The sequence below is a fragment of the Pelodiscus sinensis genome, chromosome 1 (assembly GCF_052426305.1).
Source record: "Pelodiscus sinensis isolate ZL-2025 chromosome 1, ASM5242630v1, whole genome shotgun sequence".
Lineage (NCBI taxonomy): Eukaryota > Metazoa > Chordata > Testudines > Trionychidae > Pelodiscus > Pelodiscus sinensis.
The window spans coordinates 50991762-51014701 of record NC_143052.1 but is presented as its reverse complement, the minus strand read 5'-3'; the positions used below and the strand labels follow the sequence as shown (position 1 = coordinate 51014701).

At 43.4% G+C, this 22940-nt stretch overlaps 1 protein-coding gene across 2 annotated transcripts in view; it reads left to right on the top strand.

Moving 5' to 3' along the window:
• The window catches only part of ZNF277 (zinc finger protein 277), a 70854-nt gene that overhangs the window by 8869 nt on the left and 39045 nt on the right, over positions 1–22940 (top strand). For both annotated transcript variants that reach the window (XM_006122514.3, XM_075929708.2), the window contains exons 2-4: positions 10206–10404; positions 15847–15935; positions 19327–19409. In XM_006122514.3, the coding sequence (XP_006122576.1) occupies positions 10206–10404; positions 15847–15935; positions 19327–19409 (371 nt within the window). The remainder of the gene's footprint in view (positions 1–10205; positions 10405–15846; positions 15936–19326; positions 19410–22940) is intronic.

Here is a 22940-nt window from a genome sequence, read left to right as displayed (position 1 = left end):
GTAAAGCTAATGTTAGTGTGTAATTGAATAGCCATGTAACTGCATTTAAAAAAAGTGGTTACTCACCTATTCAATAGCTCCTATTCTTTGGGAGCACCTTGCTACCTTTTAAGCTGGTTCCCCACAGCATTTGCTCCTGTCTGTCTTCCCTTCTCTTCCCCCTTCCACCCCACCTCCTGCCCCAAACCTCCTAATAGGCCTGGGAGAGGGGGAGGCAAGCAGGTCCACAGAGTTGGCATGCTTGGAGAGCCACCTTAAAAGCTGGCTGTGCATATCTGCTCCCACTGGCTCGGCAGTGCGGAGGGTATCAGAGGCAGCAGCACAGGAGAGGGGTGAATCTGGTGCTCATGGAGAGGCAACTTAAAGCTAGCTCCACAGGCACCGACTCCCACCTCTCCCTCCCTTGCTGCTTCTGTCTGCAAAGTCAGTATTTGGTTGGGCCAGGACAGTGGGGTGAGCCTGGAATGTGATTTTTCTCATCAAACAGAAAGGGAGGGCTCTGATAGTAGGGACAGTTACACCCAAGAATGACAATAAGGGGAATATCAAGTACCCCAGCACTGAGAAGTGTGCGCCTGGCCTCCTGGGGCGTCCCCAGGGAGCAGACAGCAGCAGCATGGCACCCTGCCTTGAGCCACCCCACTCCCTCCCCAGATGCCTGCACCCCTCAGTGGCCAGTGTGGCCCTGGACCCTTGCCCTGAGTCCTCCACTCCTTGCCCTGAGATTCCCCTCCTTTCCCCCCCCCCCACAAACCTCATAACCTCCTTCCCTAACATCTACACCTCCCACCACCTGTCCTGAGCCCCCCTGCCCTGACAGTTGCCTTTCCAAACCTCTGCTCTGAGCCCCCCATACCTCCCAACCCCCTATCCTGACTCCTGCATTCCTCACCCCCCTGCCCTGAAGTACCAAGCAACACTGGGTACATCTAGTAGATTTATATTGTGCATTACTGAGCACAATATAGCATAGTTTCCTGTCTAGGAATCAGTTTCTGTGCTTAGCTACACTAGTGTAAAAATCCATAGTAGCTACCTTGATGTTAGTGCACTCAAGACGTGCCAGATTTGCATAGCATTTATCTCTATGTGGAAGTATTTACCATACTGAAAATTGAAAGTATGGGGATGTTTGTGTACTGGTTAAAGTTGGTCACCTAACAATATATTAAAATAATTTAAGGTAAGTTTTATTTAAGGCTGCATGCATTTTGTATACACAACAATCCGCGATACCATAGTGTTTTGTTTTGCCATGTAGCTTTGTCTCTGATGCAGTATATGTTTTTATTAAACTAAAAAGGAAAAATTGACATGTATTGGCATATGCAAGTTAACAAACTAGGCAGTGATATAATAACATTTATGTTTTAAATATGGGGTTATTGGCGGGCACGTTGGTTTTGTTTTATTTACTTCTAACAGCTAAGATTTTTATTAATCAATTTTCCCCCTTTTCCATTCACTTGTTTTCTGATGCATCCACTCTGGTACCCATAGCAACACTTGTTAATGCTAATGAAACTGCAACATGTTAAGCTCCCCAACAGAGCAGCTCTGTTAAATATGGCTATTAAACACAGTTGTGTTTCTGTTAGCACCATCTCCCAGCAGACACCTACTATATGGAAACACTTTTCTGAGATCAGGATTTGGTAACTTCTTATTGCTGCTCTTAAACCTGTCTGATTATGACTGGAATGAAGTCTCCGATTCTTCTGTGAATGTGCCAGACTATTTACAATTTCTATAAAATTGACAAGGTTTAGCTGTAGGATGAAGTAATCTTTTGAAGTACGAATTTGCATTCAATGAGATGCTGCAGAGGGTGGAAGCTGATTGATCTTGGTGAATCTAGGAAATGTGTTGTCTTGTGGAGCACATGGAGATTTTAACTAACTCCCATGTATCATTGATAGTGTTTTAGTGAGCAGAAAATAATCTTTTATGAACTAAGACTGAAAGATAATTCAAGTTAATAGGAGTGTTTGTTTTTTTTCCAATGGAAAGCTGGGGAGTTGTTCTGTGTATTGTGATTCTTCTTTCACTGAACATGTTTTTGATGGGCTGTTTGGTTGAAGGGGGAATAGCACACTGTGTGTGTGTGTGTGTAATTGTAAATAGTGTTGGACAATTGTTAATCCTCTATCTTCTGTGCTCTGTAAAACAAAAGAGAAATCCAATTAAAAAATGGAAAAGCTCTTTTAATGGTACCACTATACATCAAATGTAAGAACGTTATCGTGTCAGTGAACTAGTGCAGTTTTAGTCAGCAGCTGAGAGAAGTTGTAATACATATAATATGTGTTTAGAGCAGTATTTCTTAAACTTTTTAAGACCGAGGAATACCCAACAATTTTTTTTTTTGAGGCACATGAAGAATTTTTTTGTTGAGCCAAAAAAAAAGGTTGAGGGGGAAGTTTGGGGGGAGGGGATTGACTGCCCCTTTAACAGCAGCCATTTTGAATTCTGTTCTCCGCGGCACACTTCCGACTGCCTCGTTGCACACCGGTGTATCACGGAACACGTTTTAAGAAACACTGGTGTAGAGCCAATGTGTTTGCTTACCTGTTATTATAGAGTTGGGTTTTTTTTGGTGGGGGGGTTTCTGTCCATTTTTAATGTGTCTATTGCTAGAAGAGTATCTAATATATAGGTTTGCAAATTTACTGTAGGGAACTTAAATACCTAACTTTTTTTTTCTTCGCTTCAATAACAAAGAGATTAATATTCTCCATATAGGAAAAAAAATTCTACTTCTATAAATGGCAGCTGCTTTTATGTGAGGTGGGAGGTATTCTTAGTTTGGGTTGGAGGGGGACTGTTTAATGAGTCTGGGATTTTTTTTATTTTATTTTATTTTTTATTTTCCCCCTGTTCTCACCTTGTGCCCATTGTGGTAACATTCACATGCCTGTGTCTTTCATTGCATTCATTTTCATTTTAAGGTCACTTCAAGTTCTTCTACTAATCTCCTCATATTAACCCAGCTGTATTAATGAGATAATAAACCAGGCTTGTTGCTAATGAATTGATTCATTCAACTGCTGAATTTAATTAGAAAGACACTAAACATTCCAGCAGATGTTCTTCTTTTATTTCATTATACTTGTGTTGTCACACAGAAGGTTTATAAATATATACTGTACACCTCTATTTACATAGTAATACACTTACACCTAAAACCATATTTTACCAGAAATCACTAAATATTGACAAATTATAAAACTCAACCATTTATAGGTTTGTTAAAAACTTCAGAGGAGGTTCATTTTGTTGGATTTTCCCCAGACTTGGCTTTTCAGAGAGATTCTAATATAAATTAGCATGTTGATAATTTCAAATGTAGACACATTTGTTCCAGAACTCAAATGTTTTTTTTTTTTTTCCTACTAGGCTAAAGATGTGTGTCCTGGAACAAACATTTATGAAGAGACCATATAGTTGCGTGTGTTGATGTGTTAACTAAGCTAGTTAACTTGACTGTAAATTGAAATCTGGATAAACACTAAGCTAACTGTGGGGCATGCAGTTTTATTGCTGAATTTACGTAAAGTTTCTTTGCACCTGCTATCTGAGGCAGCAGCATGAGGGAGGCTTATCAGTTAATTCTTTAGTCAATTCCATGTTGACATCCCTAGTACAGAGTGTGGGGCAGTTTTCGCACAAAAGATTGAACCTACATGGCGTCATCAATCACCACCTGATCGTGTAGAACAGTGACTCCCAAACTTTTTTTTATAACGCAGACTGGCATACTCATTCAGAAGCTTTAGGCGGACTGGCATAGAAACATTTGCACATTCATTATGGTAATTTTATGGTAATTTTAAGTGGTCACGTGTTTATTTCACATTGCATCTGTATGCACACAATGAATAACCCACCACTTCTCCAAGTTTTCCTGCTTTATTAGGGCCATCCTTCTTTATCTCCCACCTCATTTCCTTCGCCTCAGGAGCCTCCCCTCACACTGGACACTGGCCCCCAGGGTGCACCCAACCCCTCATCTCTTTCTTCCCCTGCAATTGGGTCCATGCCCTCATGCACCTGGCCCATTGCTCCTTGCTGTCATTTATCAGCCTGGGCAGCTGGGTGCTCTGGGCCCCATTGAAAGGGGAAGCGGAAGAGCAGCTTGTTGCAGTGACTGCCCAAGCTCACCAGAATCATGCTGATGGGGCTTGTGCTCACACCTATCTCTTCCTCCTCCCTCCCCCACCCTGTGGGGCAGGCAGAGGCACTACCACCACCACTCTCCAGCTCTTCGTGCGAGTGGCAGCCACAGGCTGTAGAGACACCCCAGTTTAGGGGTCTACAAGAGCCCCTAAAGAAGCAAAGACAGGTGGATTTCCAGTTCCACACGTGCTCGACGGCTCGCTGGGGCTGCTCTTCTGGATCTCGTAGAGCTGCCTGGGCTGCAGTCAGGCTGCACTTTCCCCAGGGCTGGGCATGAGACAGCTCCCCTTCCCCGTTCCCTGACTACTCAGGCCTTCACACACGCACAGGCTCCCAGAGCACCCACCAGCCGTGCCACTCAACGCACGTTTCTCCAGCAGGTGGGGCTGAGGCAGCATGCTGTGGCCTGGCAAACAGCTGTTCACGGCCCGCCACCAGTCTGTGGATCAGAAGGGACTGTGCTTCCTTGATGTCAAAGATCCATGGCTTTCTGGGATGCTTTTGGGACATTTCTGTAATTGGATGGGCCATGCTCTCTGCCTAGTATGTTTGCATGACTTGGTAGACCCGCTACTACCATGGAAAAGCAGCGAGGAGTCCTGTGGCACCTTATAGACTAACTGAAGTGTTGGAGCATAAGCTTTCGTGGGCAAAGACCCACTTCATCAGCATCTCACAAAGTGGGTCTTTGCCCACGAAAGCTTATACTCCAACATTGCTAAGGTGCCACAGGACTCCTCACCGCTTTTGCAGATTCAGACTAACACAGCTACCCCTCTGATACTTACTACCATGGAGACATCCCATGATTCTGAATTGGATTGTGGGGGTCCAGACTTAGTCTATACATTTGATTTGAAATATTTCTGTTTCCCTGCTTGTCCTCAGCCTTGTGTTTCTGTCAGAAAAGGGGGCAAGTAGGCACTTGAGAGCTCTTTAGCGTAGCTATGGTCTCAAGCACTTCTGCTGTTTTCTGTAGATCAAACAACTGGTTAATGGCAATCATTATTACTTTACATATAGCAATACTCCTATCTCAGCTCTGCCTTCACATAGAGATCAATATGTGAAGATGCTGAATGACTGGTCTCTCAGACAATGATGGGCATCAAAGGAGTATGGATACGGATCCTGAGATGGGGAGGGGCAGATTGAAAGGCCCCCATAAAGGTTGAAGAGAGAAGTGGGGCATGTGGAAGTCCCTGATGTGGGGAGAGATTAGGGAAAACTGAGAAACTCTGGTTATGGGGAGGAAGTAAAACATTGCCCTTCATGTCTCTCACTACCCTTCATCCACAGAAGTGAGGGATATAGGAAGCACACAGCCCCTGCTGTTAGGAAAATCAGTGAGGAATCTTGGTATGGGGCGAATGGGTGTGTACGCAGTTCCTACCTTGTAGAGGAATGGGGAGCATATAGAGATGCACATACGGTAGCTGCTGATGTTGAGTGGGAGAAATGGGGATCACTCAGAAGCCTGGCAAAGGGAAGATTTGGGGAAGTAGCAGGAGTCCCTGAAAGGCAGGGGGATGGGAGGATGAGAAACTTTGCTATGGACAATGAACAATAGAAGGATGCAAGGAGCCCTGGTGTGTGCAGAAGGCTTTGCTGACACACTACCTCTTCCCAGCCCAGTCTGCAGTTCTCAAACAGCTCTTCTCTAATAAAATGATCCCTCTGGAGCCACATATGGAACAGTAGTTGCTTGCCTAGAGCTCTGAATAATACTAATGTGTATTAGTGCCCTTTATTGTTGTGGTTAGGTTTTAATCCATTAAGCACTGTGCTGAAGGCTGTAGAGCTTTGTTCTGTACTGTCCATTTAGCCTGCTGTTGAACATTTTGCAGCAGATGAGTACCAAGGATATTTTCACTGAATTTGTCTCTACTTCCTTCCTTTATTTTCCTCTGTACTAAATTCCCCAAACTACTTCAGATGTCCATATTTCTAGTGTAACAGTCTACATTTAATTACCGTTCCTCTGTATCACTTACTCTCCCAGTTACATATCAGCATAGTTGCTTACCTTTGTTTCTAGCTTCCTGCTATTCACTAATAAATAAGGTGAGCACTTCATTTATTTGTGAAGTGCCTTGGCACTTCACAAATCACCTCCATCTGCAACCCAGACAGTTGCCACTCACAAGTATCCTCTGTCTTCGGTAACTAGGTCAGTTTCTAGTCCATGTCAAGAACGCAGTTTCTCAGACTTTCCCCATGCTAATGTGTCTTTTTAAACTGGCTTCTTTTGAGATGCAGTTGATCAGGTAAAAGTCCAAATGGCTAAGCTGTTGAAATAGGGCCTTAAAATAGTCAGATCCAATGCAAAAGAGGATAAATCAGAAGCCTGCCCACCCTGGACACAGATTAACTGGCTGACAGGCAGTCGTCTTTAGCTCTGTTGGCATCAGTGAAATCAACAGCTGCAGAGTAAATGGAGTTGCTCTACTTTTATCCAGGGAAAGAGTTCACTGATTTTTGCAGGCTGTTGCACAGTACTGTTAAAAGGATTCACAAGACTCAAACTTTTTTGCTGCAGATACAATCACTATTTTAAGGAATAGGCTCGGCTTTCCCTGTTAGTCTGCAGAGCCAGATAAATGCACAGAGAGCAAACTAGAAATGTTACTCTATTTAATGTATGTGCTGGTGTCCCTAAAAGAATGGAAACATTGATGCTGATCCAAGTGGTATACGAAATAGATTGGGGAAGATGAGGAGGAAATGGGATGATGTGCAATTGACTTACATGCATTTTTTCAAAATAAATTAATTAGCTATATTGTTGCTGCTAGGATGTTACAGTGTATGTTTGCATGATTACAACCAAATACAATTTTCCTGTGCTATCATGGGAGCTGAATTCAATGCCTACTGACTCCATCTTTCTTCTACCAAATTTGGTGAAAAGTTGGGCTTTTTGAACCTCGGGGGCGGGAAAAAAAGCAAAATAAAAAGTCTTGCTAGTTTGCCCTTACTCAAAAAGACAGATTGTCCAGTCCCAGATTCCAATTTACTTTAGGATTATGCAATCACTAGCTATTTATTGTGCAGACCAAAATTTGTCACTCAAGCCTAAGGGACCTTCTCTCATATGATGAGGAAGTGTTATTAGTCATGTTAATTACACTTCTCCAAATGCCTGGAGATTTTGAGATAAAAGGTGCTCTATATTATGTAAGAGTAGTGCTGGGCTAAAGCAAGTTTTCTTTGAGACAAATACATCTATTAATTTCTGAGTCACCAAGAGAGCGTCACAGATACAGCTGCATTGCTTTCCAATGTGATGTTCCTAGGGTAGTGTGAATCACAAAGAGAAAATGATTTGTTACACCCTCTCTCACCCGTCCAGCTGAACAAGTTATGAAATGGACTTTGTGCCAAAAGGGTCAAGAAGACTGCTTGATTTTTGCCTAAACCCAGGAGCTTTGTTTAATTTACTTAGCTTTGCTTTCTAATGTTCATATGCTTAAAGCCTTGCCTATGTATCTTTCCAACTAGTGTTCTTCTGTAGTAAAGATTTCTTTGGAAAATTAATTCTACTAAATTATTCCATGGAAATGGGACTTACTGAAATTACCTTTCTTGAGTTAAACTCATAGGGCAAGATGGTATAGGCCTCAGCTAGTGAATATCAGGCTACTTATACCACCAAAGGTTCTGGCCCATTGTCCCATTAACAAACTTCAGGCATACTGGTCCCACAGCACAGCATTACAAATCTGTTGTGGGACAGGAAGAAGAGGCTGCCCTGCTTCAAGTCCTGTCCATCCATCTACTCAGCGCCATTCATGAATGGCAAACCCCCATGAACCAGGTGGTGGTTAGTCATTGACTTTCCCCTAAGTAAATGATTATACGGTTGTTCATATTCACTACTGTATAAACTGGGTCACTGGAAATAATAATGCCTTAATATGTGGGTCATAAAAGCGCCTTTCCCAGACAGAGCACAGTTGTGCACTATTTCAGTGGATGAAACACCTCAAGTGGAGGCCACTCACTCAGCAAGAACCACCTTGATGTGACAAATGTTTTGGCAGCCAAGCTAATGGATACCTGGTGCAACCAAGCAAATCATTTGTTACCATATGTGAGTGAGTGATAAAAGGTTGCAGTAAACAAGAGATGGTCTTTACTAACAAAGATCCACATGCAACAACCCACCCTACACAATTGAACTTTTTATCATCAGCATGGGAAAACCCCTGTGTAGTTCAAAAGCTTGTCTTTCACCACCAGAAGTTGGTCTAATAAAAAATATTACCTCACACACACATACTAAGGGTAAGGCTAGACAGCAGGGGGGTTTTGGGATATCAGAGGTATCCCGAAAACTCCGCCATGTCCAGGGAATGCATTTGCTCTTCCGCTTTTTTTGCTGAAGAACAAAAGTGCTCTTTCGGAAGCCCCTGTATTCCTTGTTCTATGAGGAAGAAGGGGGCTTCTGAAAGAGGTTTTTATCCCCGACATTTGGCCCAAATGTCAGAAAAGCCTCTTCCAACAAAAGAATTGGAAAAAGGTACGCAAAATGCACTCTGCATTTTGCGTACCTTTTTCTGACACAAACTTGTAGTGTAGCTGTACCCTAACACACAGGCATCCTTTGCACATACAAACTAGGGAGATACAACCTAAGTGAGCTACTATTAGATGGGTACATAACTCTTTGCACAATCATTCCCAGAGAGTAATCATCAGTGGTTCAGAGTCACTCTAGAAGGACATAACAAGTGGGTTTCAGGAGGGAACGGTTCTGGGGCTAGTTCTGTTTAATATTTTCATCAACAATTTAGATAATGGCCTGGAGAATACACTTATAAAGCTTGTGGAAGAGATGGGTTGCAGGAGAACACAGTTATAATGCAAAATAAGGGAAATGGGGAGAAAGTGGTCTGAGGTAAATAGGATGAAATTCAGTAAGGACAAATGCAAAGTATTCTGCTTAGGGAAAAATAATCCATTCCACACATGCAAAATGGAAAAAGACAGTACATGTGGGAGTATTATGGAAAAGGATTTTATCGTCAAAGTGGATCACTAGCTAAATGAGTCAGTAGTGTGACCGTGCCTTCCCCCCCCCCCCCCAAAAAAAGCAAATGAAAAGTAATTCTTGCACTGTACTCTGCGCTGATTAGGCCTCAACTGGATTATGGGTACCATATTTCAGGGAAGATGTGGAGAAATTGGGCTGCCGTGTCCAGAGAAGAGCAACGAGAATGATGAAAGGTCTAGAAAACCTGACCCTATGAGGGAAGATTGAAATAATTGGGTTTATGAGTCTGGAAAAGAGAAGACTAAGTGGGGTCATAATGGTAGCTTTCAAGGATCTAAAAGGGTGTTACAAGGAGGAGGGAGGAAAAAGTATCCTCTTTAAGCTCTGAGGATAGGACAAGAAACAGTGGGTTTAAATTGCTGCAAGGAAGGTTTAGGTTGGACATTTGGAAAAACTTCCCTTCAGGGTGGCTAAGCATTGGAATAAATTGCCTATGAAGGTTGTGGAATCTCCATCATTGGCAATTTTTGTTTTAAAGAGCAGGTTAGACAAACACCTGTTAGAGATGGTCTTAGATGGTGCTTGGTCCTGCCATGAGTACAGGGGACTGGACTTGATGACCTCCAGAGGCCCTTCCAATTCAGTGCTTCCATGTGGGCTAGTTAGGAAAATAAAGTAGGTCCAACTTACAAGAAGAAAGTATGCACACATGCAGCCTGGCTTAATGTCAGCCATGGATTACAGTTAGAACTTGTACCCCTGTGCTGGCTACTGGCTCCTCACCAACTGACTCCCTAGAAGTGGTGCTATTGGCAGGCTTTGAGGAAGAAACATTTGGTGGCTTGTTGCTATAGTTGAAGGAAGCCGTGTTAAAGCAACAAAAGCTCTCTTTCCCTGCTGATGCTACTTGCATTCCTTACAAGTCATCCATACAAAAGAGGTTTTTGAAAGAATATTGGTTAATTTAAGATTACTTTGGAGATTGAAGAAGAAACTGCAGTCCAACAAAGCTTTTTGCTTTTGTTTCCTTCAGATGGTGAGTGTATTTTGGAGCCTCTGTGTTTGCCAGAAAGTCCAGGTGGTGTTGCTGCTGTGGAAGAGTCTCCATCTGTGCCTTGTATTTTCTGTGAGGAAAATTCTCTGCTAGCAGAACAAGACCAACTTCTGAAGCACATGATAATTGAACACAAGCTTGTCATAGCAGATGTCAAGCTGGTTGCAGATTTCAGAAGGTAATTTTTTTCCAGTTAATATAGATGACACAAATGTGTGAGTAAGATACCTACAGTTGATCACCTGGTTTATAACTCTTCAGTACTTTTGGGGGACATTTGCAAACTTAAATATCAAGCTAAGACTGCTAGGTATCCTGTAGGAGTCTTTTGATCCTATCACTACTGGCATTCATATGTTGTTTAGACCATAAGACAGATCATTATAATTGGTAGTTAAGACTTATGAATTGCAAAAAGAAGCTAATCCCTAGCAATATTAGTCTCTTCAGAAGTTACTTTTCAGTACTGACAAGTTCTGTTCATTTCATACAGTGCTGTGTGTTAAAGGGCTGCCATCTCCAGGGTATCCCCTCTTGGCTTCAGACAGGACAGCACAAGGAGCCTTAATTTCCTTCTTCCATGCACTCATTTTCCCCCTTCCTAGGGTACATTCATCTTCCCATCTTCCCCCCCCTTTGACACAGCGCATGCGCCGTGGTGCCAAGGCACATGTGCGGGGCCTCGGGAAGCGCGGAGCCCCGGGCAGCAAAATTTCGCCCCCCCCCCCTTGACACAGCGCATGCACCATGGTGCCAACGTGCATGCGTGGGGCCTCGGGAAGCGCGGGGCCCAGGGCAGCCGCCCTGCTCACCCTGCCCTAAATCCGCCGCTGTTTCCAGCTAGTTCTTTTTGTCTTTTTTTTTTTTCCTCTCTCTCCCCCCGCCCCCCCCCCCCCCCCAAATCATTGGGTGTGTGTCTGTGTGAGGAATTGTCATGGGAGAGGATTGCCTAAGAAGTCATATCAATTTACCTTTAATTAGTCTATATTGGTTCATAGCATTTCCACTTTCTTTGATTGTGTCATACTGTATTCCCACTTCCATGTAACTAAGACCTCTTCCATTGTTACGTTGTTGGTCATCGCAGCTTGCTCCTACTTCTCCCTCAACAGTTGGCTCAGAACCAGCTGGGTCTCATATCTAAATGTGCGCTTGTGTATAACCTTTTGCTTGGAACTCTACCACGTAGCGGTGCATAGTGTTAGGACACCAGGCTGGCTCATATCTACTCATTTTTGTTTGCTTTGTTGGAATTATACATTTTAGAAGGAAAATTATACAATTGAAACAAAGTAGGTCTCAGCACTTTCATAATACCCACTTTTCTGAATTATTATGATTAGGCTTCCTTACAAAGCAGTGATTTGTCTAAATACCATGGTTTAAAGTGAAAGATTAAGATAAAATAGGAAATGAAAAGTAGGCCATATAAGATCCTAAGAATTATTCAAGTGTAAGCTTAACATTGCTAACATTAAATAATGGTCCTTGTTTCTGTTTTAATGCTGAAAGCAGGTAGAGCAAGAATGCAGTCATCTTCAGAGAAAAGGCTAGTTTTCTATAAACAAAGTGTGCGCTCAAGGAATGCTCATTTAATGGTACCGTTAGGATTATTCTGGCTAAACAAATGTAATTTAAAATTACATTTTCTAGAAAATTGCTCTTTAGATTCTTTTCCGTGCTAATGCAAGTGGAAAGGAGCCACGCCTGCTTGAAAGTGGCAGCAGAATGTGAAATGATGGAGCTGCTACAATGCAGCATGCTCTGTCTTGCTTGCAATGCTTCTCCAGTGCAATATTAGCCCTGTTACTCCTATCATGTGAGGTTAGACATTTTAGCTAGAAGGGGCTTATCAGAATGGGAGGAAGCTAGAGGGACATCTTGTCCACAGAACTGTATCCTGCAAATCCTTGGACATTTCCTCCTAAAATAGGGGTGGGGAACCTTTTTGGAAAAATCAGTCAGGTCCACACACAACCAAACTCTCACAGACCTGGCCCCTGACTAAGGAGAAAGACACTCCCCATATTCCCCCTCACACACCAGAACCTGGGGGGGGGGGCGCAGCGGCGCAGGCTAGTATATTTTGTGCGCTTAGGGTTGCCAGGTGTCCAGTTTTGAACCAGACAGTCCAGTATTTGAGCTTTCTGTTACGGAGACAAATTGTTTTCAGGCTTATGTTTCATTTTAGAATTCCAAAAACTACCAGGTAAGCTGTCCTGGCTTACTTCCTCCCCCCTAAATCTGTAAGCTTTGTCTAAAAAGGGCTGTTTTTTTTTGTTTTTTTTTTTAAACCCTTTTGTACAGTGACTCCTACCATATAGGTGCCCTGGTCTTGTGTTACAGTGGGACTAACAAGCCCCAAACAAGTAATAAATAATAAAATTTTCATTCAAACTTTCTAAGAAATGAATTGCAATTGTTCCAGGGTTTTCTGAAGAAACCTTTCCCTGTTGAGGGTGACTGGAGAAGTTTAGGTTTTTTTTTTTTTGGCGGGGCGGTAGCAGAGGATGTTTCTGCATTTGTATATCTGTTAGCCTACCTACAGGCCTCAATTTGTTCCTCAGCAAAAATAAATATATAAATAAATCTTCTGAGTATGGTTTGAAAGACATTGATTAGCTCTTCCTTAAAGTTGACCTGGAGCTTCTTCATACGAACACTTTGCTCATGGCAGACTAGGGTTGCCAGATGGTTTCAACAAAAATACCGGACACACTTGACATTACATCACAATCTACGTTACATCTTATTTAGAAAATACTGGACATTTATATTTTCTCAATTTGTTTCCCGAACAGAAAGCTCAAATACTGGACTGTCCGGTTCAAAACTGGACACTTGGCAACCCTATGGCAGACTGGAGGTATGCATCAACCCACACTAGCCCGCTGCACCCAAAATGTCTGTGTGAACACCAATGCAGTACAGTAATATTTTCAAAGTGTAGTTTATCTACACTGCCTTGAAATGGGAGTAAATTAAAGTTAACTGTGAAACTGTTAGCGTGGCAGTAGGATCTGTGTGGACACTTACTCCCAGGCAGATTGACATCCTACTTTGCTGAAAACTAAAGGTTGTGTAGACAATCCTTTGGATTGCTGTATTTCCCTGTAAATGCAGTGATAATACATGTATTGTAAGACCTGAAGCAATAACTGTAATCCTCCCTAAATCCATAAGTGTTGTGGCCCCTTTATCTCTGTCTACGACCTGCTCTTTCTCTCTCACCCCTGTCCCTTCCAGGGCTTAGGAGTAGGAACAAGGACAGGGATGAGATGGCTTCAGCTGGAGGCAGGTCTGGGACTGGAGCCACAGCTATGAGCCAAGGTTGGGGCGTCGGACCAGGGTTGGGTGCAGATCTGTTGCTAAACTGCAATAAAAAGCTAAGGCTGGGAGCTGAACAAGGCTGCAGGGTGGCACCCAGTCACAGACTCACTGACCTTGGTTGGTACTCTGCTGCCACCCAAATGCAAAAACCCCTTGAAGCCAGGAACAAGCACTTGGGCATTTCTCTCTGTGGGGTAACCCCCAGCTCATACCCTCCCTTAAGAGAGTACAGTTTGTTTTCAGACTCTCTCTAAACAGCTGAGCTTCAGTTCAGGCACATGGACACAGAACCTGCTGCCTTCTAGAACATGGGAATTAGATGAAGGTCTTAAAAAAGGTGATTGATTTTGTTGTTAAAAAGAAGATTGGTAATGCATTTTGGTTGTTAGGTGTTACAGAGCAACTAAAAGATTTAAGTACAGAGAATTGCTTTCCTGGGATTAAGTTACAGTGTATGGGGGTGTTAACACAGAGGCATTTGACCAACTTAAAAGACAAAGAAAATAACCTAATTACATCTAACTATAAACATTCCCTGTTGTACTTGCATCTCTGTTGTTTCAAAGTTTAGGTTTCTTTTCTTAGACGTGGATATATCTGAAAATCCATGCCTTATTACTGTTAGGTCCATTTCTCTCTAGCTCCTGCTCTAACTTCCACACAAAGGAAACTGAAACAGACAACTTGTTTCATTTTAAAAAAAAAAAAATCTTTACGTCTTTCCCCATTGGCTCTCCTGGCTCTCTGCCAACACTTCTTGGATACCCACTGTTCTGGCTTAACCTTTTAGTTACTGAATGTTGAGATGTTGTTTAGAAAAGGATGGTAGTACCCCTCCCATCCATCACAGGAACTTCTTTCTTGAATTGTTATGCAGCATCACTCTCTTTAGAACTTCAGATTAAAAGAGGTTCACTAATTTTAAAAACAAAAATGACACTATCTTCCTATTTTAGGGTCTGCTCCAAAGTTGTTATAAACAGATTCCATATAGAGTGCCCATCTATAGCTAATATTTTGGGAATTATTAAAAACAGGTTGGACCTCTTTCATCTGGCACACTCAGGACCTGACCGGTCCCAAACAAGGGAATTTGCCATTCTGGGGAGGTCCCTCCCAACATGGCTGGAGCTGAACTGCTCCTGGTTAGGGCTCTAGCTCAGCGCTACTGGTGCCTGCCCAGCTGTGGTTCCCCAGGCCAGAGCTCCCTGTTGACCCCCGCCTGCCTCTCTAGGTTGCCTACCACTGGGCTCCTGCCCCATGATTTGGCAACCCTTTAGCTGGGCTCTGTGGTCATAAGAATGGCCATACTGGGTCAGACCAAAGGTCCATCTAGCTAAGTATTCTGTCTACTGATAGGTGCCAATGCCAGGTGGCCCAGAGGGAATGAACAGAACAAGTAATCCTCATGTGATCCCTCTCGTGTCACCCATTCCCAGCCTCTGACTGAGGCTAGGGACACCATTTCTACCCATCCTGGCTACTAGGTCCATTGATGGACCTAACTTCTATGAATTTATTTAGCTCTTTCTTGGACCCTGTTAAAGTCCTGGTCTTTACAACCTCCTCTGGCAAAGAGTTCCACAGGCCAACCATGTGCTGTGTGAAGAAAAACTTCCTTTTGTTTTAAACCTGCTGCCTGTTAATTTCATTTGGTGACCCCTAGTTCTTATGTTATGGGAACAAGTAAATAACTTTTCCTTGTTCACTTTTTCCACACCAGTCATGATTTTATAGACCTCTGTCATATCCCCCCTTAGTCTCCTCTTTTCTAAGCTGAAAAGTCCCAGACTTTTTAATCTCTTCAGGAAAATCCATGGTGCTGCTGGACCACGGATGTTGCCAGACCAGAGTCCCAGTTAAGAGAGGGTGCAACCTGTTCTCACTTAATTTCTTTTTTATTTAAAAAAAAAAAAAAAAAGAGTGATGGGTCTGTCTAAGGATTTGACAAACTCCCATGTCTTATGTGAAGATCGATCCAAAGCTCATTAAAGTCAGTAGAAGTCTTTTTTTATTGACTTCTGTGAACTTTGGATCAGGCCTGTTTTTGCTGAAATCTGCTTCAGAGAAGCTGATTAACTTTCACGAACTGGAGTGCAATTCACTTGATTGAAATACATGGCAGCTCTACAGAACCAGCACTGGATAAGTAATTTTAAATTTTAAAACCCCTGAAATAAGAATGAGAGTGATGTGTGTAGGATACAGTCGCCAATAGTTCAGGAAATATTTTATAATAAAGGTTCCTACTTCACATGCACATGTGTTTGTTTGTTTGTTGTTTTTTAAGATATGTTTTATATTGGAAGAAGAGATTCACGGAGCAGCGCATCACTGATTTCTGTAGTGTAATAAGAACAAATTCAGAAGCTCCACTAGGTAAGTGTGTTGCTTATCTACAGTCCTTATTTCCTTACTTGGTACACTGTGGACTGTACTGTGGGCTTTTAAAATGTTGAGCAATCTAGCACCAGTCCAGCAAAGTACTTAAGTGTGTGTTTAACTACATGTGTAAGCTCCTACCTGTTCAGCTCAGTACTAAGTGCATGCCGAGGCCCACTGACTTCCGTGGGATTTAAACATGTGCTTAAATGTTTGGCTGAATAGAAATGAGCCTAGGTACATGCTTGAGTATTTTGCTGGGTCAGGCTAGGGTGCTCCCGGAAGCAGCATTGCTCTGCAAAGGGAGCTCAGGTACCAGCTGTATGAACTGTCACAGAGCTTCCACAACATGTACAGATGTACACCTGCTGAACTACTGCAGATCCACGCACCCTGCTTCTATGAAATAATATGGCTGGAAGGGATCTTAAAAGGTTATCTAGGTCTAGTCCAGTGGTTCTTGACTGCTAGGCCATGGTCCAATGCTGGGCCACAGACCCCAGGCTGCTGAGCTGTGGCTGCTCCAGCGGCTGGAGCCAGAGGACCTGCATAGCAAGTGGCTGCTTTCATAGCCAGAGCCATAGGAGTTACGTGGCAGGTGGCAGGCAGCTGCTTCCGCGGCTGGAGCTGGACCCTGCCGTGCAGCAGGAGACTGCTCCAGTGGCCAGGGCTGGAGCTGCTCTGTCCCAAAGCCTGCATGGATGATGAGCTCTCCCCAGAATCAGGGCAGGCAGACAGTGAAGGAACCATTGGAATTTTCCTCAATCCCTGTGAGTTTATTCATTGCAGTAATTCATCTAAAATAATTTTTAGTGAATATCAATTTTCTGTGTGAACCTGCTCTTAAAAATCTCCAGTGATGGAACAGTGATGGTGACAGCTGGCTCATGGCCTCACTTCTCCCACTCTATAGTGATGAATTCCCAAAGGGAATTTCCTAGGAAGAAATCTTTAGTGCACTATGAGTGCAAAGACTATAGTAATGTCTGGTCTCTGCACAAGATCATCTAAAGCAGTATTTCTCAACCAGTGGTATGGGTACCTTTAGGAGTACTCCCAAGAAATCGGGGGGGAGGGGGGGAGTACGTCAACACAACTGAAATTTAGAGAAAACTACATTTTTATGTTAAGTTTTTTATAGTTTTTTTTGTACTTTATATTCCCAAAATTTCATAATCCACCCAGCTACAATTAAGTTGCTTAAATAAATGTGTTAAACAAAACCCTTAGGGCGAGGGATAGCTCAGTGGTTTGAGCATTGACCTGCTAAACCCAGGGTTGTGAGTTCAATCCTTGCGGAGGCCATTTAGGGATTTGGGGCAAAAATTTGCCAGGAATGGTACTTGGTCCTGCTGTGAAGGCAGAGGGCTGGACTTGATCTTTCAAGGTCCCTTCCAGCCCTAGGAGATAGGTAATCTCCATTTTTTTATTTATATATATATATATATATATATTTAATGATAGAAAAAAATTGTCTGACAACTGTAGATACTGGGGGTACTTACAATTTTTTAAAAGGGATACTGTATAAAAAAAGGTTGAGAAAACACTGATCTAAAGCACTGGGACGAGCACAGGAGTTGATACCTCTGCTTCCCTGGCACTGTAGAACATTCTGTATTAAGGATCAAGCTTGTCTGGACAAGAGACAGATCTTTCTCAGGGGCCAGTCGGAGGCTTTGGAATGAGAACCCCCCAGAAACTAAGAACCATCATAAACCTTGCCACCTTAGTCCCAGTTCAGGTTGAACTTCTTCAGTCTTGTTTTCTCCAATACAAACTCATAGCAGTATGTATATCAAAATAAAACACTATCCCACACAGTCAGCTCTCCTGCTGAGAGAATAGGAGAGAAATTGCAAACCATGCATTGCCAATGTTAGTTGCCTCATTTAAATACACAATTGGAATATGTTCCGCTATGATAGTGACAAAGGCAGAATACAATAGGGGTGACATAAGGAAGTGGAGAAGCTATCTAGGGCTATGCAGAATCTGGCCTTATATAAATTGAATGGTGGTGTAAAATAGTTGAAAGTCCACTTGAGTTGATGGAATTTTACCTAGCTATACCAATGCTGCCTTTGACCCACAAGTAACATCAGCAGTGTAAAATAAAACTCTAGTTCTTAATGAAAATCACATTAATTTTTTAAATATTTAACTAAAACAGTCTAGAATCATAGGACTGGAAGGGACCTGAAGAGGTCATCGAGTCCAGCCCCCCGCCCTCAAGGCAGGACCAAGCTCCGTCTACACCATCCCTGACAGATGTCTATCTAACCTGTTCTTAAATATCTCCAGAGAGGGAGATTCCACCACCTCCCTTGGCAATTTATTCCAATATTTGACCACCCTGACAGTTAGGAATTTTTTCCTAATGTCCAATCTAAACCTCCCCTGCTGCACTTTAAGCCCATTACTCCTTGTCCTGTCCTCAGAAACCAAGAGGAACAAATTTTCTCCCTCATCCTTGTGACACCCTTTTAGATATTTGAAAACCGCTATCATGTCCCCCCTTAATCTTCTTTTTTCCAAACTAAACAATCCCAGTTCATGAAGCCTGGCTTCATAGGTCATGTTCTCTCAACCTTTAATCATTCTTGTCGCTCTTCTCTGTACCCTTTCCAGTTTCTCCACATCTTTCTTGAAATGTGGCGCCCAGAACTGGACACAGTACTCCAGCTGAGGCCTAACTAGTGCAGAGTAGAGCGGCAGAATGACTTCACGAGTTTTGCTTACAACACATCTGTTGATACAACCTAGAATCATATTTGCTTTTTTTGCAACAGCATCACACTGTTGACTCATATTCAACTTGTGGTCCACTATGACCCCTAGATCCCTTTCCGCCATGCTCCTTCCTAGACAGTCGCTTCCCATCTTGTATGTATGGAACTGATTGTTCCTTCCTAAGTGGAGCACTTTGCATTTCTCTTTATTAAACCTCATCCTGTTTACCTCTGACCATTTCTCTAACTTGCTAAGGTCATTTTGAATTATGTCCCTATCCTCCAAAGAAGTCGCAACCCCACCCAGTTTGGTGTCATCTGCAAACTTAATAAGCGTACTCTCTATCCCAATATCTACATCATTGATGAAGATATTGAACAGTACGAGTCCCAAAACAGACCCTTGCGGAACTCCACTTGTTAGCCCTTTCCAGCAGGATTTAGCACTGTTAACAACAACTCTCTGACTACGGTTATCCAGCCAGTTATGCACCCACCTTATCGTGGCCCTATCTAAGTTATATTTACCTAGTTAGAATATATCTATAATTAGATTATAATTATATCTGAAGCTGGGTTGAAAATGTTACAGGGCAGAATATATGCAAAACAGCTGCAAATGACTCCTTTACACTTATTTTCTAATCCCTCAACAGAGGAACAGGACAATTATTTTCTTTTATGTGATGTTTTACCAGAAGACAGATTACTAAGAGAACAGCTCCAGCAAAAGAGACTGGTAAGTAATTATTTTGAGGATTAAGTACCTTAAACTGAAACAACATAATGTAAAATCAAATATGTACATTTATATGGAATTGGAGTAAGGCCTTTTATGCTAAATTGTAGAGATAAAATCTTGATTTTTAGCTTGTTTCCTGATTACTGGTTTTAAAAAACAATGAAACATGTTTTCTTAGAGTAGTTTTACCTGCAGGCTGTATGTCAGTATTCCACTCCAGTGGGAAATATGCCCAAAGCCAAAAAAAAAAAAAAGCTGAATGTGCTGAATAATTTTTCTCTCAAGAATGTACCAGGGATTATCACCCATTCTGTGTAATAATAATAATTATAATGCAGCCAAGCCTGTGGTTCAAAAAATGGGAATACCAGAATGGCATTTTGAGGGCTTACAAAGGCTAGATCCTCTTCCTAGCTCCTAAGTAGCCTGTGCTTGGCAGATAAGTAGGAAACTGTGTCCCTTTTAGCCACTCTGTAGAGCCGTGGTCACCAACAGGTCGATTGCGATCAACTGGTCAATTGCGAGGCCTCGACCAGTTGATCGTGAGGCATCCTGTCCGCCCCGCCTCCATTTTCCTCCCACCCCCGAGAAGCCCCACTACCTATCTCAAGTGAAAATGGAGATAGTGTCAGCTTCCCGGGGATGGACAGAGGTCCCGCAGCTTAGCGCCACTTCCAGCGATTCCGGAAGGGCGCTAGCTGCTCTACCGGGTGAACTGCGGGAGGGAGCATATGCTCCCTGCACCGCACAGGAGGGGTGAGTCAGCCCCGGGGGAGGCGCACACGGCGTTTCCCAGCACGTGCCGGGGGGGGGAAGGGGTCAGCCCCGGGGCAGGCACGCGCAGGGCTTCCCTGCACCAGGAGGGGGGGGTCGGCGCTGGGGCAGGTGTGAGCGGGGCTTCCCTGTGCCGGGGGGGGGGGGGGGGGGAGGTTGGCCACCAGGGCAGGCGCGCGCTGGTTTCCTTCAGGGGGCGGGGGGGAAATCCTGGGAGGAGGCAAATGCAGGGGACTCTCTGCCTCCACTGGCACCCCACTCCCCAGCCACAGAACTCTGTCCCCACTCTCGTGTCCCCACTCCCCAAACGCAGTCCCCACTCCCCTGTCACTCCCCTGCCCCCAGCCACAGAATTCTGCCCCACTCCCCTGTTCCCAGCTACAGAACTCTGTCCCTATTCCCGTCACCACTCCCCGAACTCTGTCCCCACTGGCACCCTGTCCCCAGCTTAGAAACCGGTCCCCACTGGCACCCTGTCCCCAGCTTAGAAACCGGTCCCCACTGGCACCCTGTCCCCAGCTTAGAAACCAGTCCCCACTGGCACTCTGTCCCCTGCTGCAGAACCCTGTCCTCTGGCCTCCCAGCACCCTGTTCCCTCTCCCCTGCCCCCAGCCTCAGAACTCTGTCCCCACAAAATGTATAAGGTATAAATGCTTCATTTTAGGTTTAAATATATGAATAAAAAACCGACCATTTATTTCATAACTATAAACACGTGATTTTAATTTTATATATCGCATAATTTAAAAATAAACTGTTTATCCGAGTGTGTAAGTAAGGGCTGAGGATAGCAAGTGATGGGCAGGAGGAGAATAGAGATGGTGGGGCTTCAAGGAAGGGGCGGGGAGGTAGATCTTCTCCTGTTCTGAGATTTAAAAAGTGATCTTGGGTGTAAAAAGGTTGGAGACCACTGCTGTAGAGCTACAGTAGGCCACTGAAGAAGTGCCTTGCAGAGCAAAGTACCCCACGATCACATAAGAGCACCTCAGGATCAGGCTGTAGTGAATCCTCTGGGCCCATGGAATGTGTTTCAGTGGTACAGTACTCCAAATCCTCCCCTCCTCCTACTCAGTTTGCCTCTGCCAGGTGTTCTCTGTGCCTTTCAGGCAATTCCTGCCTCTTCCTCGAAGGTGTGAAATGTTCATTGCTGTGTACCTATGGGGGAACTGCTTTGATAGCCTCAGTTGGTTAGAATGGGGAGGAGCGGGGACCAGCAGTAGATCCATTGCACCTCTTCTGATTTGTCCTGAGAACCTGGACCCACTGGACTATAAATTCTTTGGGGCAGGATATGTGTTCAAGAGTGTATTCACAGTAGTGTACTTAGATGCAATAGAGTCCACTCCCAATCAAGGCTTTTGAATAATGCCCCAGTAAAAATAGCTCAAGGAGTTTGCAGAGTTAGTTGGCGCTAAGCAGAGCTGGGCTGTGAGTGTGGGTTGAATTTGTTTGTGTTGATCCATGCCAGCTCATCTACAATTCGGGACTTCCTTGGCTGCAGCTAGGGTGGCAGGATTTGGCCCAAAGCAAATATTGCTTTTATCAAAGGTTAACTGTGAAGTTTAAAATGTTTGTGCCCTTTACTTCTGCTTTATGAAACTTAAAGAATCTATAAATTTTCTGCCCTTTTCTGAATGTTAGAAATGTCAGATCCTGACTTTGCTCTTTTTGTTGGAAAACTGAGGCTGAAACCTGAACTGCCAGTACAGTTGGCGCTAAGAAAGTCACAGCTCAGGTTTCAACAATAAAGGCTTCCAGTTTTTCACTTTCCTTGGCTGCAATCTGAGTGATTTACAAGTCAAACAGTTATTTTGCTTGTGAAGTCTTCTGCCTCTGAACAAATTCAAAAATGAAGGGTCAGCTGGCAAATAGGTTTGTGAGTTGCACAAAATAAAGTATCAGAATGAATATAGCTTCCATTGATTTCTCTTGCTTCTGAATCCAAACTGTCTGTCTCCAACGGTCTGTCCACAGGAGGATAAAAGTTTTTAAAACTATATTCACTAACACATTTTACGTAGCATGTTTTAAAACGCTAATGTAGACAGTGCAAGTTGTATTGTCACACATTAGTTGGGCAATGAATCCTGGGAGGGTGGTTAAAATCACTTTGATCTTAGTGTGATTAAAAAATCCGAGATGGTTACTGCTAGCAGTACTTACTGTTCTTCACTCAGTAGCTCAAGGTTTGCCTTCAGCATTTCCTTACTTTAGCCTGGTCTCTATTGATCCTTGTGATCACTGGTTCTTTGACAACACTGTTGTCTTACAAAATGGAAGCAGAGTTTTGGATTTATGCCTCCTCTTTTGCAGTCACACCAATTTCTGCACTTCAGATTTGCCTATGGGTTTTTTGTCATGTAACCCTCAGATGCCCCATGCCATCCTAATAAAAGCAGCTTGTGTCTTGATTGCTTATAACTCTAAAAGCTGAAATGTGTTATTGCCATGTTCTTTTAAGTTGGTGTCAATCTGGGAATCGCATGAAAAACTGGTAGGCTTGAGTGTTCAGATGTACCCGTCTTCCAGTGGTCTACCAAATACTGTCTCCTTCTTTAGGGCTATTCTGAACATCCAGCAAGCTGTGAGGCTGACCTCTAATACGCTGTCAGATAGTCTGCTCCTCTCTGTTGTTGGTCTTGACCCTCCCTAACTATGTTTGTGCTCAGCAGCAATTTTTCTCAGCCAGTCTAATTCTTTTGCTGTTTGGCACAAACCTGCCTGAGCAGGCTAACCATTGTGTTTCACAAATAG